The following is a 19,785-nucleotide window of genomic DNA, read 5'->3' as shown; positions in this document are numbered from 1 at the left end:
AGATCAGAGGGTCACTGCAGACCTTGTGCTCATCATACCTGGGCTGCGTTTCCCGACTCTTAAGGTATAACTTAACTAAAGGTATACTACCACTAAAGTTATACCATTGCTAGACGTGTTCAGGGCTATCATCCACTCGCGAGGCAGAGGCGCTGGCACCCTCCTAGCAATGGCACTGGTCGTGCTAGCACCCTGGGGTGGCAGAGACGAAGATGTGCTAGGTGATATGGATCTCAGTTCTCTTCATCTCCTGGTTGAAGCAATGACTCCGAGACTGTATGTGCCCATTTAAGGTACTTAAAACAATGACGGTTGCAACAGGGCTGAGGGCTGGGTTGGAAAATATGTGACGTCATTATGTTTTTTCTAATTTAATCAATGTTGATTATGAAAGTGAGCATGCAGCATGAGAAAGATATGATACATGAGATGCGGAATATGTCTGGAGACACGGGTAAAACATTTTGACCACAAGTTTTGTTTTGTAGTCTCTTTTTTAAAAGATTTTCGTTTTATATAAATTGTATCTTAATTTTGATCAATGTTTTATCAACCAATTATCAATTGCCAATAGCAGACAATGTAATAAGGTGCCCACAAGATCACTTGCATTGCACAATGAAATGTCTAAATATTCAAAACCAAAATAAATAGGCTAATCTCTGAATATGTAATGTAATCCATGTGAAATGTGCATTTCTCTCTGGCGTTCATGGCGAGACCACATTGTCAACTTCATCTTTGCAGCGACACAGAAAACACCAGTTTATTAATAAATAATTAAATGTCTCCTTGCTATTTTAGACACATTCAAATTGGATTTTTCCGGCCTCATTAAGGACTTCTCTGCCAGAAAATCAAGAAAAAAAAAATTGAGATGAGAGACAACAGCAAGTGATGAGAGATGGAAAGAACAGCAAGTGATGAGAGAGACAACAGCAAGTGATGAGAGAGAGAGACAACAGCAAGTGATGAAAGATAAAGAGAACAGCAAGTGATGAGAGAGAGACAACAGCAAGTGATGAGAGAGACAAGAGCAAGTGATGAGAAAGACAACAGCAAGTGATGAGAGAGAGAGAGAGAGAGAGAGAGAGAGAGAGAGAGAGAGAGAGAGACAACAGAAAGTGATGAGAAAGAGAGACAACAGCAAGTGATGAGAGATAAAGAGAACAGCAAGTGATGAGAGAGAGGCAACAGCAAGTGATGCGAGAGAGACAACAGCAAGTGATGAGAAAGACAACAGCAAGTGATGAAAGATAGAGAGTACAGCAAGTGATGAGAGAGAGAGAGAACATAATTAAATGGTTGATTCTAAGCACTGGGCCTTGTTTGTATTTGTGGTTTGTTTGTAATGTTCAATTTTTCATTTTACCTACGTGGTGTGGTGGTAACTGTCTTACTGTTTGAAGGAATGTAAAGAAAACACTGTAGTGTTTGGCTGTCTCAATGTGTGTGTATGCCAGTTCACCGTAGTTGCATATGGACATATATGGCACTAAATAATGTTTTTTTTTTGGACCACCACTAGCTTCTCTATTCTTTTTGTATTCGGTTTTATTTCTATGACACAATTAACAAAAAGCAAGTCTCTAACACTAGCTTGCTCTATTCTTTTTCTATGTTATTGGTTTATCTTCTATATTTATAATAATATGAAAACTTGTTATATGTACTGCACCAAGCTAACGGAGACTTATTATAACACTTGCATATTACTCTTTTGTTAATTTTGATTGCTTCCAAGTCACTTTGGATAAAACCATCAGCTAAATGACTAAATGTAAATATACAAAGTACACACATATTTTATATAAACAAAAGTGTTTATTTTGGATGCGAATCATTGTGATTTATTATTGCCCAGCACTAATTAGAATATTACATTTGTTGAATTTAATCAATGGCATACTCATTTCTCCAAACCTTTTATTTAAAAAAAAAAAAAACCTGGCTAATTGATATTAAGTACATAATACAGAGAAATAAGTACAATAATACACTTCAGATTTGTATTATTTCCTTGAAATGTATTAACAATCATTTAGAAAAAAAGGGTGTATTGGAGTATACCCTTTTATGCTGCATACTATAACAAATAAGCTCAGTTTCAATCTTAACCATGTAAAGCCAGATACAAAATATTGAGAAAGTCATTTGCATCACTGAAGAGAAAACAGCACTTCAATGTAACGTTAAAGAGTAAAAGTACCAATTTCATTACCAAATAAGTATTTCCTTGTGATTCCAAACATTTGTTGCATTTAAGGGCTCCATTTGACTGGAATCCAAAAGATTGTACAAAAAAATTGACTTTTAATTTTACTTCATACCAAGGTCTTAAAAGCTAAGCATATTCAATTATATACATTCTATATTAAATAACTGACAACTATTTGGTCATTCCAATCAATATTTATTTTCAAAAATTTCTTAATAAAATACAAGTTAACAAGTAAAAAAAAAAAAAAAAAAAAAAAAGTCTAAAAGAACACTTAAAACCCAAAACATTTTAACATTGGAAATTTGTTGTGAACCCTCCCTGAGATCCAACAAACTGATAAATACAAGAGAATGTCCACTGAGCACTAAATTGATTACCACAATAGAAAATTCAACAATTACAAAATTTACACATTTACATTTTCTTTTGAAGACCCAAAAATAAAATAAAAATGGAAAATAACAGTTTGGATTCAGTGATACGGACAAAACCTTCTCTTTAATAATCTGTCAAAACCTGTGCTACCAATAAAATACCAGAACCTGTTGAAATAATTTTACAATAATGCTCAAAACGGTAAGGCGACCAGTGTATTAAAACAATTCAGCTGCTCAGGAGTTCTCTCATTAGAGACTGGATCTCAGTGTAGTTGCTCATGACATTTCAGCATCCTCAATTTTCATCATCTTTTTAGGGGTTCCTGCAAATGAATCCTGTAACACAAGATGATAAAGTTGTGAAAAAAAAAGAAAAGAAAAAAAGTTGGTAATGAAATGTCATTTCTGAGTACTAATGGCCATCCCTAGTCAACTATCAACTAGGGATGTCACAAGAACCAATCCTATGATACCAAATCCCTATATATATATATATATATATATATATATATATATATATATATATATTTCTTTTTTTTTTTTTGCACGTTTGCCACACTTTAATGTTTCAGATCATCAAACAAATTTAAATATTACTAAAAGATAACAAGTGAACACAACATGCAGTTTTTAAATTAAGGTTTTTATTAAGGGAAAACAAAATCCAAAACGACATGGCCCTGTGTGAAAAAGTGTTTGCCCCCAAAACCGAATAACTGGTTGGGCCACCCTTAGCAGCAACAACTTCAACCAAGTGCTGGAGAAATTTTGGTCCACTCATCTATGGAGAATTGTTGTAATTCAGCCACATTGGAGCTTTAAACCGCCTTTTTAAGGTCATGTCTTAGCATCTCAAAAATCAGGTCAGGACTTTGACTAGGCCACTCCAAAGTCATTTTGTTTTTCTTCAGCCATTCAGAGGTGGACTTGCTGGTGTGTTTTGGATCATTGTCCTGCTGCAGAACTAAAGTTCGCTTCAGCTTGAGGTCACAAACAGATGGGCGGACATTCTCCTTCAGGATTTCTTGGTAAACAGCAGAATTCATGGTTCCATTTATCACAGCAAGTCTTCCAGGTCCTGAAGCCGCAAAACAGCCCCAGACCATCACATTACCACCACCATATTTTACTGTTGGTATGATGTTCTTTATCTCTTTCTTATGGTGGAGTCATGAACACTGACCTTAACTGAGGTAAGGGAGGCCTGCAGTTCTTTGGATGTTATGGTGTCTTTTGTGACCTCTTGGATGAGTCGTCGTGCTCTTGGGGTAATTTTGGTCGGCCGGCCTCTCCTGGAAAGGTTATCCACTGTTCCATGTTCTTGCCATTTGTGTATAAAAGCTCTCACTGTGGTTTCGCTGGAATCCTAAAGCTTTAGAAATGGCTTTATAACCTTTTCCAGATTAATAGATCTCAATTACTTTTCTGAATTTCTGTTTCTGAATTTCTTTGGATCTCTGCATGATGTCTAGCTTTTGAGGATCTTTTGGTCTACTTCAATTTGTCAGGTAGGTCCTATTTAAGGCCATGTCCACACTAATACGTTTTCATTTGAATATGCATCTTTTTCTCTCCGTTTGGCCTTCTGTCCACACTGAGACGGCGTTTTTATCAAGGAAAACTGAGCTTTTTAAAAACGCTCTCCAAAGTCGATAAATTTGAAAACGGCGTAAAGTGTTGCATTTAATATAAAATAAAAATAAATGGCAACTGTTCCATAAATGCAGTTATGCCCTAAAACTCAAGATACTGGTGCAAAAAGTGACCCTTCATTTAAATAGTGATTTAAAATCACTTTTAAAATAGTATAATGAATATAAATAAAATTATATAATAATTTATTTAAATATAATTATATACAATTAATATAAATATAAATATAATTATATTAATATAGAAATATATAATATAAATCACATAAAAAAAAATTATATTCTATTATTCTATCATCCATTGTAGAATATATGTTGTTAAATCAAAAAAAATAATTTATTTCTAAAGAGAGAGAGAGAGAGAGAGAGATACACAGACAATTACCTCTGCCAAAGACAGCAATGCTCCACTGGATGTCGGACATTGGGATTCAGTATCCGCTGAACACTCCACATCCAATTCAAAGTCCATTATTTCACCAAGGTCAATCTCTTCTCTGTTTCAATAACAGGGGTAAAGTAAAACATTGAATTACATTTAAAAAAACAATCTCATAAAACAATAATTGTGATCTGCAGAAAATATGCATGAACTACAAACACTCTCCTATTTGATCCTCTCTGTCTGCAGGATGCCGAAATGGTTACACATGCCTTCGTCACACCTCAACTTGATTACTGTAATTCACTTCTTTATGGTCTGTCAGCTAATAATATCAAATCAAATGACTACAATATGGTCAAATCTCTGCAGCTCGCTTGATTACCCACACAAGAAAGAACTATGTAATAGACAGGCATGTGCTCTTTGTATGTTTTATAATGGATTGAACACTCCCTGCTTGTCATGCATCATAAAAAAATAAAAAAAAATAAAAAAAACATTAGCAACATAAAAACCATATACAGAAACCATATATTCATAATCATAGGTCTATTTGCTTTCATATTTCACATATAGACATTGTATCTGTACTTTACTGGAGTAGTTTTATTTTGAGCAACTTTTACTTCACATTCCAAAGCATAAGATAATACTTTTTACTTCACTACAAATCATAAAACATATCGTTACTCCTTATAACATATCACATGCTCTGAGACGAAGAAGTAGTTTCTGATTCACGAATGAACGTAGTCTTTTCAATTAATCTTTTAAATCAGATCGCAAATCGCACCAAATGATTCATTTACGAATTAGAATTAGACTGGGGACTAACTGGGGCCCAGGTCAGGAAGCAGACAAACTGGCTATACCGACCATCTGCTAGCTGCCTCACGTCACAGAGGTCAGTTAACTCTCAGCATATAGAGACTCTTTTACCTAGATATCACACTGTAGAGACGGTGTCTGTTCCCCGAACTAGAAAATACAAAAAACGTCCAAACCAATTTAAGAGTAACAATTTAATTGAGGTTCAACAAACAAAAAACAGAAGCAATAAGTATAAACAAATGATAAAGCTTGGCTTATTAAATATCAGATCCCTTTCTACAAAAACACTTTTTGTAAAATAATATGATCACTGATCAATCTAGATGTGCTCTGCTTGACAGAAACCTGTCTAAAACCTGATGATAACATTATTTTAAATGAGTCCACCACCCAAGATTACTGTTATAAACATGCGTCCATAAGGCAAAGGGGGAGGTGTTGCTTCAATTTATAACAATCTTTTCAGGATTTCTCAGAGGGCAGGCTTCAAGTATAACTCATTTGAAGTAATGGTGCTTCATATAACATTATCCAGAGAAACAAATGTTAATGATAAATTCCCTGTGATGTTTGTACTAGCTACTGTATACAGGCCACCAGGGCACCATACAGACTTTATTAAAGAGTTTGGTGATTTTACATCTGAGTTCATTCTGGCTGCAGATAAAGTTTTAATAGTTGGTGATTTTAATATCCATTTAATATCCGGTGAAACACACCAATTTGAAAAACCAATGGAATGCATTGTCGATTTAAAAAAAAAAACTGGATGACGACTAATTTCTTACTGCTAAATTCTGAAAAAAACAGGTGTTAATTATAGGACCTAAAAACTCTGCATGTATTAACTTAGAACACTGTCTAAGACTTGATGGCTGCTCTGTCAATTCTTCGCCATCAGATAGGAACCTAGGTGTGCTATTTGATAGCATTCTCTCCTTAGAAAGCCACGTTTCTAGCATTTGTAAAACTGCATTTTTCCATCTCAAAAATATATCTAAATTACGGCCTATGCTCTCGATGTCAAATGCAGAAATGTTAATCCATGCATTTATGACCTCAAGGCTAGATTATTGTAATGATATATTGGGTGGTTGTTCTGCACGCTTAGTAAACAAACTACAACTAGTCCAAAATGCAGCAGCAAGAGTTCTTACTAGAACCAGGAAGTATGACCATATTAGCCTAGCCGTGTCAACACTGCACTGGCTCCCTATCAAACATCGTATAGATTTTAAAATATTGCTTCTTATAAAGCCCTGAATGGTTTAGCACTTCAGAATTTGAATGAGCTCTTGTTACATTATAATCCTCCATGTCTGCTGCGTTTTCAAAACTCAGGCAATTTGATAATACCTAGAATATCAAAATCAACTGCGGGTGGCAGATCCTGTTCCTATTTGGCGCCTAAACTCTGGAATAATCTACCTAACATTGTTCAGGAGGCAGACACACTCTTGCAGTTTAAATCTAGATTAAAGACCCATCTCTATAACCTGGTTTACACATAACATACTAATATGCTTCTAATATCCAAATCCATTAAAGGATTTTTAGGCTGCATCAATTAGGTAAACCGGAACCGGGAACACTTCCCATAACACCCGATGTGCTTGCTACATCATTAGAATAATGGCATCTACGCTAATGTTAGTCTGTTTCTCTCTTGTTCCGAGGTCACCGTAGCCACCAGATCCAGTCTGTATCCAGATCAGAGGGTCACTGCAGTCACCCAGATCCAGTATGTATCCAGACCAGATGGTGGATCAGCACCTAGAAAGGACCCCTACAGCCCTGAAAGACAGTGGTGACCAGGACAACTAGAGCCCCAGATACAGATCCCCTGTAAAGACCTTGTCTCAGACAACCACCAGGACAAGACCACAGGAAACAGATGATTCTTCTGCACAATCTGACTTTGCTGCAGCCTGGAATTTGAACTGCTGGTTTCGTCTGGTCAGAGGAGAACTGGCCCCCCAACTGAGCCTGGTTTCTATCAAGGTTTTTTTTCTCCATTCTGTCACCGATGAAGTTTTGGTTCCTTGCCGCTGTCGCCTCTGGCTTGCTTAGTTGTGATCACACTTCATCTACAGCGGTATCGTTGACTTAATTGCAAATTAATGCACAGACTATTTAAACTGAACAGAGATGACATCACTGAATTCAATGATGAACTGCCTTTAACTGTCATCTTGCATTATTGACTCAGTTTTCCAAATTAATGTTGTTCAGTTGCTTTGACGCAATGTAATTTCTTTAAATTGTTAGCCAGCACCAGAACGCGGCCGTCCTGAACGCCCCTAAAGTCGCACGTGTCAGTGTTTACAAATAAATGAAGTGGGACAAATTTAATCTTCACAAACTATGTATCATTATAAAGATCTAAGCCTCAAGCATCGACGACAGATCGCAGTTTTTCAATGGAAAGCTTATAAAGACTGTATTTGCTACATTTGTGTATGCAGTACACAAACACTTGAATAATGGAAGCGCAATACATACCAGATCCATCGTAATAACGAGTCAAACACATCCACAGCTGTAAATCCCGGTTTAGTTAGAAAGGTTAGGCTATCTCATGGAGCACGTTTAGTCCAACGAAGCAATAACGTTGTAATATGGATCATAATTCCTTTGTTTACATTTCAGTTCTTGAAGCAATAACGTTGTAATATGGATCATAATTCCTTTGTTTACATTTCAGTTCTTGAAGCAATAACGTTGTAATATGGATCATAATTCCTTTGTTTACATTTCAGTTCTTCAGCGACAGAACTGTTTGCGTCTGTTATGGAATAACTCAATGTCAGAAACTGCGTCTTGGTAGTAAAAAAAACTGTATGGTTTTGCAGCGTACAGTGTCACAAACAGAATGAGACAATCCACCGGAAAAAAGAATGAATGAAAGAAAGGCGAAAGATAGTATATTTGAATTTTGGCGCTCCCTCGTGACGGCTCGTGACGCGCTCTGATGCACCCGTCAGCTGATGGAGGCGGAACTTATAGCGATCGCCTTTCTTTCTTTGTTTTACAGTTTTTATATATGTGAGAGTGTGTTTTATGTTGAATGTCAATGTATCTGCATGATTACCATCTGTTTGAGTGCAAATCAGCCCAAATCAGCTCGCTATTACTGTATGATCATGGCTATCAAAGTGAATGCGTATAAATGAAGAGTGAGAGTGGATTATTTACTTTATGGCCCATTTGTGTTATTACCATCTGTATGTGGCCATCAGCACATCAGCACTAATTTGCACCGTAATTCATTGTAAATGCTGCATTTCTAGCAATCTCAAGATTTTCTGTAATCGGCAAACAAAGTTAAATCTTTTTTTACTTTTCTTATTTTTCTTACTCAAATTATTCTTATTGTATTTTTTCTAGTGCTCAAATAAATCACTTATATGATGTCTTAGTTTCTGTCTAGTGTTTTATAATTGAAAAAAAAAACTATGCAGTGGTATGTTTACTGACTAAATAGTTTGTAGAAGGCTTTAATACTGTTGGTAAATATATTTTTTATATTTAGGGGGGAGTGGGGGTGAAGACAGTCTCAAAAAAATATTTGCAGGAGTCTCATTTTTCATGATATCTTATTCAGATTTGAAATAGAAACTCATGATACATGTGACTATCAACCCATTACTTAGATCGCACCAGGACTCATTTCATGTATTTTTATATCAAACTTTTCATATTTTTGAGCATTATCAAATCTGGTTGATAAAAAGTAAAGCCCAAAGGGTCTTCTTTCCAAAGACACCAAAATTATGTTTGTAATGCACTAAAGTAGGAAAGTATTACAATTATAAGTTAGGTAGAGCACTTTCAGCTGTGAGTCCCATAGTGGAGGGTGCTGGCTAACAGGTTAAAGCGCTATAAAAATAAAGGTGACTTGACTAGAATGATCCGATTGCAGTTGTTCAAGAGTCGACAACTCACTGATTCAAGTGAGTCTCCAGTGAATTGAATTCACAAGTAAGAACCGAGAGACCTTGTGAGCGTGCGCGTGTCTGTTGCTGTTAAAATTAAGTTATTAATGTCAAAATTTAGGATTATTGTAACTTTAAATCATATTTCGGTCAAAACTGTCAGTTGTTTGTGAACTAAATCTGCTGTAAAAAGTGATCTATTTAAACCCACTGAAATGCTTGAATGCAGACACATCAGTGTCTCTGTTTCAGGTAAAAATAACACAGATTAAATAAAATAACTCATGCACATTCAAATTCCCTGCTGACGTAATGTTATACGTTTTTTTTTAAATGCTACACATATCCTATGTGACATCTGTTTTAATATTGTTTATCAACAGTACTGGACTTATCACTTATTTTCTTACTGGAAATAAGTAAATATTGTTAGCTGATACTAACGGTCTAACTAGCAAGCTTGTTGGTCCAAATATTTTTATTCAACCACCTAGATTACTGGGGGAAAAAGAAAGGGTGTGATGTTCAGAACATGGTAACTAAAGTAATTATCAAAGTGAGAATTAATGCCCTCTGGGGGCAATTGGCTAGGGGCGTTTTTACAACACAGACATGATTTGAGGAGGAAAAATTATTATGAAAATATAATTATATTTTCCTTAAAATGTTGTTCCTTATTTCATGCTTTATTCTCATGTTATATATCATTACAACTGATTTTCTACAAAAAAAACCTTTAAAACACTTTTTTCTTACTGGTGAAAATCAGATGGTCAACTCTTGTTTTCTCTCAGGTACATTGCAGTGTACACTTTAAAGTGAACACTCATCAACATAGTCCATATCATCAACAACAAAAATAGATCTGGACTCCATAAAGTGGTTATTTTGGGAAAATCACAGGTATTTTGAGCAGTAGGATTATAAAATATATGTGCCAATATAAAATTAAATTAAGTAGCCTATTCAAATTGCTAAATCTATCTTTCTGTCCTGTTTTACTTAAGTACATACAAATATAAAATAAAGTATTTTTGTACTTCTACTTTCGAGTAAAATTTGAAAAAGGAGTCATTTTTCCTGGAGTAATATTTTATTATATCTATCTGTACTTTTACTCAAGTAATTGATTTGTGCACTTCGTCCACCACTGGTCCACCTAAACCACATAACGGCTTTATTAACGAGTTTTCAGACTTTTTAGGGGGAATCATCACCAATTTTGATAAATATTTTTATTCAACCACCTAGATTACTGGGGGAAAAAGAAAGGGTGTGATGTTCAGAACATGGTAACTAAAGTAATTATCAAAGTGAGAATTAATGCCCTCTGGGGGCAATTGGCTAGGGGCGTTTTTACAACACAGACATGATTTGAGGAGGAAAAATTATTATGAAAATATAATTATATTTTCCTTAAAATGTTGTTCCTTATTTCATGCTTTATTCTCATGTTATATATCATTACAACTGATTTTCTACAAAAAAAACCTTTAAAACACTTTTTTCTTACTGGTGAAAATCAGATGGTCAACTCTTGTTTTCTCTCAGGTACATTGCAGTGTACACTTTAAAGTGAACACTCATCAACATAGTCCATATCATCAACAACAAAAATAGATCTGGACTCCATAAAGTGGTTATTTTGGGAAAATCACAGGTATTTTGAGCAGTAGGATTATAAAATATATGTGCCAATATAAAATTAAATTAAGTAGCCTATTCAAATTGCTAAATCTATCTTTCTGTCCTGTTTTACTTAAGTACATACAAATATAAAATAAAGTATTTTTGTACTTCTACTTTCGAGTAAAATTTGAAAAAGGAGTCATTTTTCCTGGAGTAATATTTTATTATATCTATCTGTACTTTTACTCAAGTAATTGATTTGTGCACTTCGTCCACCACTGGTCCACCTAAACCACATAACGGCTTTATTAACGAGTTTTCAGACTTTTTAGGGGGAATCATCACCAATTTTGATAGTCATTTAATCCTTGGGGATTTTAACATGCATGTGTTACCCAGCTAATCTCTTAAACAGAGAATTTTTGAGCCTTATTGACTCCTGTAATACGGCTGTTTGTTGGCTGCGAGCGATCACTGAGTTTCAGCTGTTTTTAAGGAGGTATCCCAATCATCCAATCGTATAAAAATAATTAAGATAGTCTGCACCACTTCAATCATCACAAACTAATATTTTAAACTCTCTGGCTCCTAAAAAAGCCAAGCAACACAAACCAAAGGCTGAGCCCTGGCTCAGTGAGGATAGTCGTGTTCTTAGACAGGACTGTAGAAGCGCCAAAAGAAAGTGGAAAAAAAGATAAACTTCGAGTTTATGAAATAATATGGGGTGGCTTTTTCGAATTTCCTACAGAAAAGCATTAAAAACTGCTAGATCCGATTACTTTTCTTCTCTTTTAGAAGAAAACAAACATAACCCCAGGTATTTATTCAATACAGTGGCTAAATTAACGAAAAATAAAGCCTCAACAAGTGTTGACATTTCCCAACACCACAGCAGTAATGACTTTATGAACTGCTTTACTTCTAAAATTGATACTATTAGAGATAAAATTGCAACCATTCAGCCGTCAGCTACAGTATCACGTCAGACAGTGCACTATAGACCCCCTGAGGAACAGTTCCACTCATTCTCTACTATAGGAGAGGAAGAATTGTATAAACTTGTTAAATCATCTAAACCAACAACATGTATGTTAGACCCTATACCATCTAAGCTCCTAAAAGAGGTGCTTCCAGAAGTCATAGATCCTCTTCTGACTATTATTAATTCCTCATTGTCATTAGGATATGTCCCCAAAACCTTCAAACTGGCTGTTATTAAGGCTTTCATCAAAAAACCACAACTTGACCCCAAAGAACTAGTTAATTATAGACCAATGTCGAAACTCCCTTTTCTGTCCAAGATACTAGAAAAGGTGGTATCCTCACAATTATATTCCTTCTTAGAGAAAAATGGTATATGTGAGGATCTCCAGTCAGGATTTAGACCGTATCATAGTACTGAGACTGCTCTCCTTAGAGTTACAAATGATCTGCTCTTATCATCTGATCGTGGGTGTATCTCTCTATTAGTTTTATTGGATCTTAGTGCTGCGTTTGACACAATTGACCACAACATTCTTTTGCATAGACTTGAACACTTTGTTGGCATCAGTGGAAGTGCATTAGCATGGTTTAAATCGTACTTATATGACCGCCATCAGTTCGTAGCAGTGAATGAAGATGTATCCTATCGATCACAAGTGCAGTATGAGTACCTCAAGGCTCAGTACTAGGGCCGCTACTTTATATGGCTATTAATCAAGCATCTCTTAATTCACTTCAAATATTACAAAATGCAGCTGCTAGGCTCCTTACTGTTTGGGTAAACAAGAACACATTACCCCAGTATTAATATCTTTGCATTGGCTCCCAATTCGATATATAATTGATTATAAAGTACTGCTGCTGGTTTTTAAAGGTTTAAAGGGCTAAACCTGTATATTTGTCTGATTTAATATCTGCCCAAAACTCTGGAAGGTCTCTTAGGTCTTCAAACCAGAGACTAATTAATGTTCCTTAGGCTAAATTGAAATCAAGATGTGAACGAGCCTTTGCTGTTGCTGCTGAAACTCTGAAATCATTTTTGCAAAAACCTCAAATTTGACCAAAACTTAAATTTTTAATTTACTTCTTTAGCCTGTAGCTCATTAGACCCTGTACATGCCGACTTATTTTGCCAGCACGGGTTACAATTAATCACGGTGTTGCCACTTTGCTGGACCAATCATAAAAAATATTGTTCCTTTAGGATATTGTAGTAGTTTAGTTTATCAAGACAAAGAAGCTTACATCTGCTGCAGGTCGCTTCCCTCTTCTGCAGGTGGATCCCACGCGTGAAGTTTGACACGCCACAGTTTAATTTGCTGGTCCCAGGAGCGTCGGCTGTACTTCTTGAATTTGTTTGGAGTCTTTGGATGAACACCGGGCTGTCTCATAAGCCTAAAATAATGGTTAAAATATTATTAAATATTTTTTAAAGTTTATAGAAGGCACAAATCATTTACAAGAGGATTTAGTTTTAAAACAATCATGATAATCTCACTCACTTGGGAACTTCTTTAATGTATCTATCATATGCAAGAGTGTTTTTCCCATAATTAATCTGTTTTTGTCTCCTTATGAGAGTGGTCTCGTCTGTCTCGATGTCACCTTTAGCAGGAGATTCTTTGGAATCTTTCGAGTCTCTGGAGTCAGAACTGGTGAAACATGAAAAGCTTGGGTTACAACTCGAGACATGACTGTTGTACAAGTGACACCTAATGGAACTGTATATAAAAGAAAAAGAAAAAAGATTGGGCATTGTATGCATGAGTTACAACAACTTCCTGTTTCATAGTATTGATAGCATGCTTTAGCACTTAGTAAGTGTTGCTAGCATATTTGAGAATATTTCTAGCATGTTAAGCACACAATGGCATATTTTACTGTGTTGCTAGAAGTCTATAACCATGTTCAACATGTCACTTCCTGTTGCCAGCAGGTGGCGCTATAACTAAAATCAAATACGGACATGTAGGTGCATTCAGGGTAGGACTCTTATCAAACTTGTTAAATATGGGCCATATTGGACACCGCATGCCTGAGTTATATTAACTTCCTGTTTCACTGCATTAAAAACATACTTTAGCACTAAGCTAAGTGCTTCTAGCATGTTTTAGTATGTTTTTAGCATGTTGTCAGTGTATTTAGAACTTGCTGATTAGGGATGAACGATCATGATTTTTCATGGCCGATCCCGACACCGATTTTTTTAAGGATTCCGATTTAATTTTTTTATGCAACAAACAAGAAAGGAGGAAAGTATGCATAAGATGTTTATTTGGTATTTAATAGGCCAAACTGGATTTTGGCTATTGAAAACAATAACTGTAACCATCTGAAATTAACGGCAGTAACTGCACAGTAAATAGCCTACATTCAATACAAACATAGATGGTACAGACATCAGCATTTAGCTTTTGTATTTGAATTGTGCTGAAACTATAACTGGCCTTAAAATTAAAAGATTAACTGGAACCATGTGAAATTAAAGGCAACAAATGCATAGTTCTACAATCCAAACAACACAATCAACACACATTCAATAAGATGTTTCTTAATCAACATTCAGTATTTGTTTTAGTTTTAAAATTTGGTTTAAAAAAAAAAAAAAAAAGCTTTACCAGTGAGAATAAAAAAATGTATGCTATATAAATTATTCCAAAATGTTAAAATCAAATAATGTTTGTGCGAATAAAAGATGTGTTTCATTGAGTTTCATTCGTCCAATTAAAAAAATCTAGAGTAATGATTCACATCTATATTTTTTTACTTGAGCCAATGAAAAAGAAATAACTATTTGCTCAAGTTAAAAAATATAGATGTGAATCAGTACCCTAAAATTTTTTCATTGGATGAATGAAACACTTTTTTTCAGTGTGCTACAGCAGGTGATTTTTAAATCAAATTACGTTTTTGTATTGTATAAGATGTATTTTTAAAGTAAAAGAAAAATAATAATCTTATACAGAACTGACATTTACTTCTGGCTTTTCAAACGTGTTTGCAAGTTACACTTTACAAAAAAACAAAAACAAAAAACATTTCAGTTTTGTCAGTTTAGTCGGTTTCGTTTCTCATCCAACACGCGAGAAGTCACTTCACTGTCTCCGCTTGTGCAGGGCGCGTATGGAATTACATGAGCGTGGACAGGTACAATACTTTTTTTGTAGGTAATGGCCTGTTACACGTGTGTACAGATTTTCATGCATGCACGTAAAACTTAGCCCAAGGAGCATACAATTTTAATTTTACAGGTGGCGAGCAATTTTGCCACATCCACTTCTGAAACCTATATCAGAAGTAAATTTTTGCCAGTTCTGACACATGTGCAAAGTATTGTGAGGATTGGAAGATGTGTAGGCCCTCAAAAATGCGTTTCACTAGAACAGTGGTCCCCAACCTTTTTCAACTCTACTTTTTTACATATATGAACAATATTATTATTTCTTTTAATAGTAATTGGCGGCCCATCTGCAATACCATCGCGGCCCACAGGTTGAAAACCACTGCACAATTGAATCGCCATTGGATAGTACATTTTTAGTTGACTCACTGATATTTATACACCAGACTGTTTGTAAAATGGCAGTTTTTTTAAATAACTGAAAGTACACTCTTTACATCAGTCTGTCAAGCATTATGAGATAATAAAGTATTATTTAATGATATAAATTTAGTAATTAGAATTAAAACGTGATAACCATGATTTAATGCATATTAGTCATTTTAACTGGACTGGTGGTGGTGTTGGGAATGATTAGATAATGATAAAAATTCTATTTATAATAAAAATATAAAACGCACTAAGGATTAATGAGTTACTGGATTTATGAATATTATTAGCTCAAACTAATTTGCTGAAATCAATACAGGGACGATAATAGGTGAGCGCCAGCCAATGAGATTGTCGTCTGTGCATTAGCTCATGCCACTACCAGAAAATCTGACAGTTCTTAAAAGTTCAAAAGGAACAACATTATTTTGACAGGAAAATACAACAGAGAATATAATTTACATGTGGAGCGTCAATTCGGTCTCTCTTTCTCTCTCTGCGTGTGTGTGAGACAAAGCGATGGTGAAGTGTGCATCTTCACACTAGAGATAACGATACATTAAATACATAAAACCCATGTGCGCTGCACATCCATTCAGATGAACTGAAAAAAAAATCACAGATCACTGATGGAGAGTGAAACTCTGAAGCTCTCAATCAGAGTGTTTGGCGAGTAAAATCTGAGAATTTATTGGCCATTGGCTAATATTAGACATCATTTAGTAGCCCAGAGTGAAGGTTTAGTCACATATGTGAGTGATTTACTCGCAATGTAGAGGGTTGAAGAAGAATTCCAAGAGGAAGAACCAGGTTTCCAAAAACTTCCTCGTTTGCCACACTGTTCATGCAAACACAAAGTCCCACCCTAAACTCACACCATTGGTTGCACCAATGTTCCTGCATTCAGATGAACGAGATGCTCAAAAAACACTGCAATGTTTTCATTGCAGCACAAAGTTACAGTGAATACAGTCTTTATGATTTGTGAACATCTTTATGAACATATGAATTGCATACTTTTAAATGTACATATTAGACTGAAATAGCAGAAAGTTGCGACACGGAAAACTTTACACTAGCTTTTTGAAAACTTAAAGCAAATTGCATTTTTTGCAAATTTGCAAAATTACATTGCTTTAATCACAAACCTTCCAGAGGAGACTTTTCTATCTCTTTGAGGAAAATCTGCTTCAAGAATCCTTCTTCTATATCTGAAAAAGAGAGATCACTAATTAACAGTTTATAAAGGATATAAATTATTTATTTACATTATATTAAAATAAACTACATTCATATTTACAGAGTTATTGAAACTGAAAATAAAATCAAAAGAGGCAACTGACCGATGCATATCACGTTGGACATTTGAACGCATTTCCTCTGCCTCTACCTCATCTCCCCAGTTTTTTACTCTGGACACAGGTCCCTCACTCTCTGGGGTTGTGAAACTACAGAAAATAATAAATAAAAAGACAAATAAAAGTTTTGCCACTCAATTTGTCACCACTAAACATTGTATGTATACCAGAATGTGATTAGACCTCATCCTAGCATAAAATTTATATTAATTTGATCAACAAATAGTTTACAATTTATGCATGTTATACTCTACAAAATGCCAACCACAAAATTAAAAAAGAAATCCATTTGACTTTTGAGAAAATAAGTGTCTGTTATGCATATTATTTGAATCATATAAGGAACATCATTTAAATCAATACCTTTCTTGTCTGCGTGAGCTCTGTGAACATTTGTCAGACTCTCCAACCTCGTGAGATTTTCTTAGATTACCATCTGCACCGCGTTTCCTACAATGGGTCCATCTTGAAGTGCCTTTGTTCCTTCAAGATAAAAGACACTAACGTTAGTAGCATTTTTTCTTTATTTTTTCTTTTTAGTAAACCAAGTAAAAAAGGATTCGTACACGTTATTTGAACATTCTGCAACAGTATGCAGCACGTCCATTAAAAATTTGTTTTATATTTGTTAGTTTTTTTTTTTTTTTTTACTGAACAAGCATTTCATGTTAAAACTTATTAATCGTTTTATACACATTTGACCAAGAATCAGCTGTATTATAAACGCCTTTTAATCAATTTATACACCAAAACAGCAACGTATTCATCTATATCTTGAAAATGCTTGATTTCACAGTAAAAGTCTTCACGGCGACACAAAATAACCCCCCATCAACACACACGAGATCGAGCTGCTAAGTAAAACACAAAATAACAACTAAATAAAATGTTAAGTAGTAAACTACTTCATCTCTCAATCTAACGTAGTTAAGTTACTTACAATCTTGACGTTCTATTGGCGCTCATTTTACACTCTAAACAAAACACCTGCTGGATCCTTCACGTTCCTTTTTGCAATTATGTGTTGGCGCTTAAAAGTTAAAGTTAAAGTCAAAAGGAGTGCGTAAAAAAGACTAAATAGCGTTACTGCACTAACGTACACAAAACAATGCCTCTTGCTAGCAAACCGCTAAATCAGAGTAATAAAACACAAAACAACTATAACCACGACTAAATATTTCTCGAATTCTTACCTGTATTCATCAGGTTTGCAATCGTTTTCGTATCTGTATTTTTGATGGGCAGACATTGTTTCGAATAAAAATTAGAAAGCTTACGCACAAACTGCTGCTGGGTTTAGATTAAACCGCGCCAATGTCCCTCGGTGTACGTCAACATCGAAGTCACATGACACTGGAGGGGCGGTGTTTTGAATGGCCTATCCCAAAGACCTGCCCACGTCCGCCGATCTTCAAATCATCGGTGTTTAACATTTCTATCAGTCTTTTGTGTGTAGATCGCATCAAGTGTTTTAGCGCGTAATATCACGCGAGTGTTCTTTTTATTACGCTGTGGCGGGAACGCGAACAGACAAAGCCCACAAAACGACGGATGAGAGATTAATCATTAAAAGGGAAGATTATTATTATCCAAAAAACGGAAGGGATGTCACGCTTAGTGTATACGTCTCTTGCGTTAGACGTTCCACAATCTGTTATAAAATAAGTGGATACTATGTTGTTCAATTTCATCTGCAAGAACAGGCCACATTATTTAAAAAGAACAGTTATGTAACCCGGTTGAAGATGATGGTCTAAATGTACTCGACTTTAATACTGCTAATTGTGTATTTAAGATCAAATGGATAAAGAACTACTTGAACTCTAAAGACAAAATTTGGAATATCATCCCTGAATTAATTTTTGATAAATTGGGGTGTTTAGCATTTTTGTTGTTGTTGTTGTTGTTGTTCTAGGTACAATTTTGATTTGGAACAACAAATATATTAAGTTTAAAAATAAATCTTTATTTTACAGAAATTGGTACAACAATGGTATCATTTTGGTGAGGCAATTATTTAAGAATAAAGGACAGCTCTTTAAATGTATGCATTATGCACTCTTTAATTACTTCCTATATCATTACAAGATTCCTGTAACTGCTGAGGAATTTGCAGTAGTATTTGATGCCATTCCTAGTGGCCTTATTCAACTTTTATGACTTTTACATTCTTCTGAGCCCATTCCCTTATATATAGTTTAGTTAAGTATTAATGGTGTGAAAATGATAGCTTTTAATATATATATATATATATATATATATATATATATATATATATATATATATATATATATATATAATATGTAGAACTACAGTATTGCCTAAATGCAAACATTTGTGTAAAGATGTCTGGAATTTACCCAATAAATACCACCTCACCAATAAAGTTATTAATTTGATTTATCCAGTAAGACAAGCAGTATCAAAAATTCTTTAGAAAAATGGAGACCACATTAATATTTTGTAATTCAGAAGAGGAATCCATAAAACACTTATTTTTGAATGAACCCAATCATTTTGGATATACATTGAATATTTAAAACTAAAATATATATATATATATATATATATATATATATATATATATATATATATATATATATATATATATATATATATATATATTAAAAAAAAAAAGATTTGACTATCTGGTAAAGATATTTTTGTTATATTTATAAGAAAAATATTTTGGAGCAATATTTGGTGATTAACTTAATATTTATATATGGAAAATACCATATACACAAAACAAAATGGAATAATAATAAACCTAAAATTATATTATTTAAAATTGAACTTAAGCATTATATTGAGGCTCTAAAAGATGCAAGAAAATAAAAAAGCGAAAGTGTTGTATAGAAAT

General features: G+C 34.5%; 1 protein-coding gene across 1 annotated transcript; it reads right to left on the bottom strand.

Moving 5' to 3' along the window:
- Window positions 1-1,804: 1,804 nt before the first annotated feature.
- On the bottom strand, window positions 1,805-18,274 carry LOC132109972 (histone RNA hairpin-binding protein-like). The gene is made up of 8 exons (XM_059516469.1): window positions 18,116-18,274; window positions 17,286-17,405; window positions 16,908-17,012; window positions 16,713-16,775; window positions 13,517-13,666; window positions 13,260-13,409; window positions 4,636-4,747; window positions 1,805-2,934 (listed from the first exon to the last, which is right to left on the bottom strand). The coding sequence occupies exons 1-8, from the start codon at window positions 18,169-18,171 to the stop codon at window positions 2,875-2,877; spliced, it is 816 nt and encodes a 271-aa protein (XP_059372452.1). The 5' UTR covers window positions 18,172-18,274; the 3' UTR covers window positions 1,805-2,874.
- Between the last annotated feature and the right edge of the window lie 1,511 nt (window positions 18,275-19,785).

The sequence above is a fragment of the Carassius carassius genome, chromosome 29 (assembly GCF_963082965.1).
Source record: "Carassius carassius chromosome 29, fCarCar2.1, whole genome shotgun sequence".
Classification (NCBI taxonomy): Eukaryota; Metazoa; Chordata; class Actinopteri; order Cypriniformes; family Cyprinidae; genus Carassius; species Carassius carassius.
Note: the sequence above shows the minus strand (reverse complement) of the source record. Positions and strands in the feature narration are given on the sequence as shown.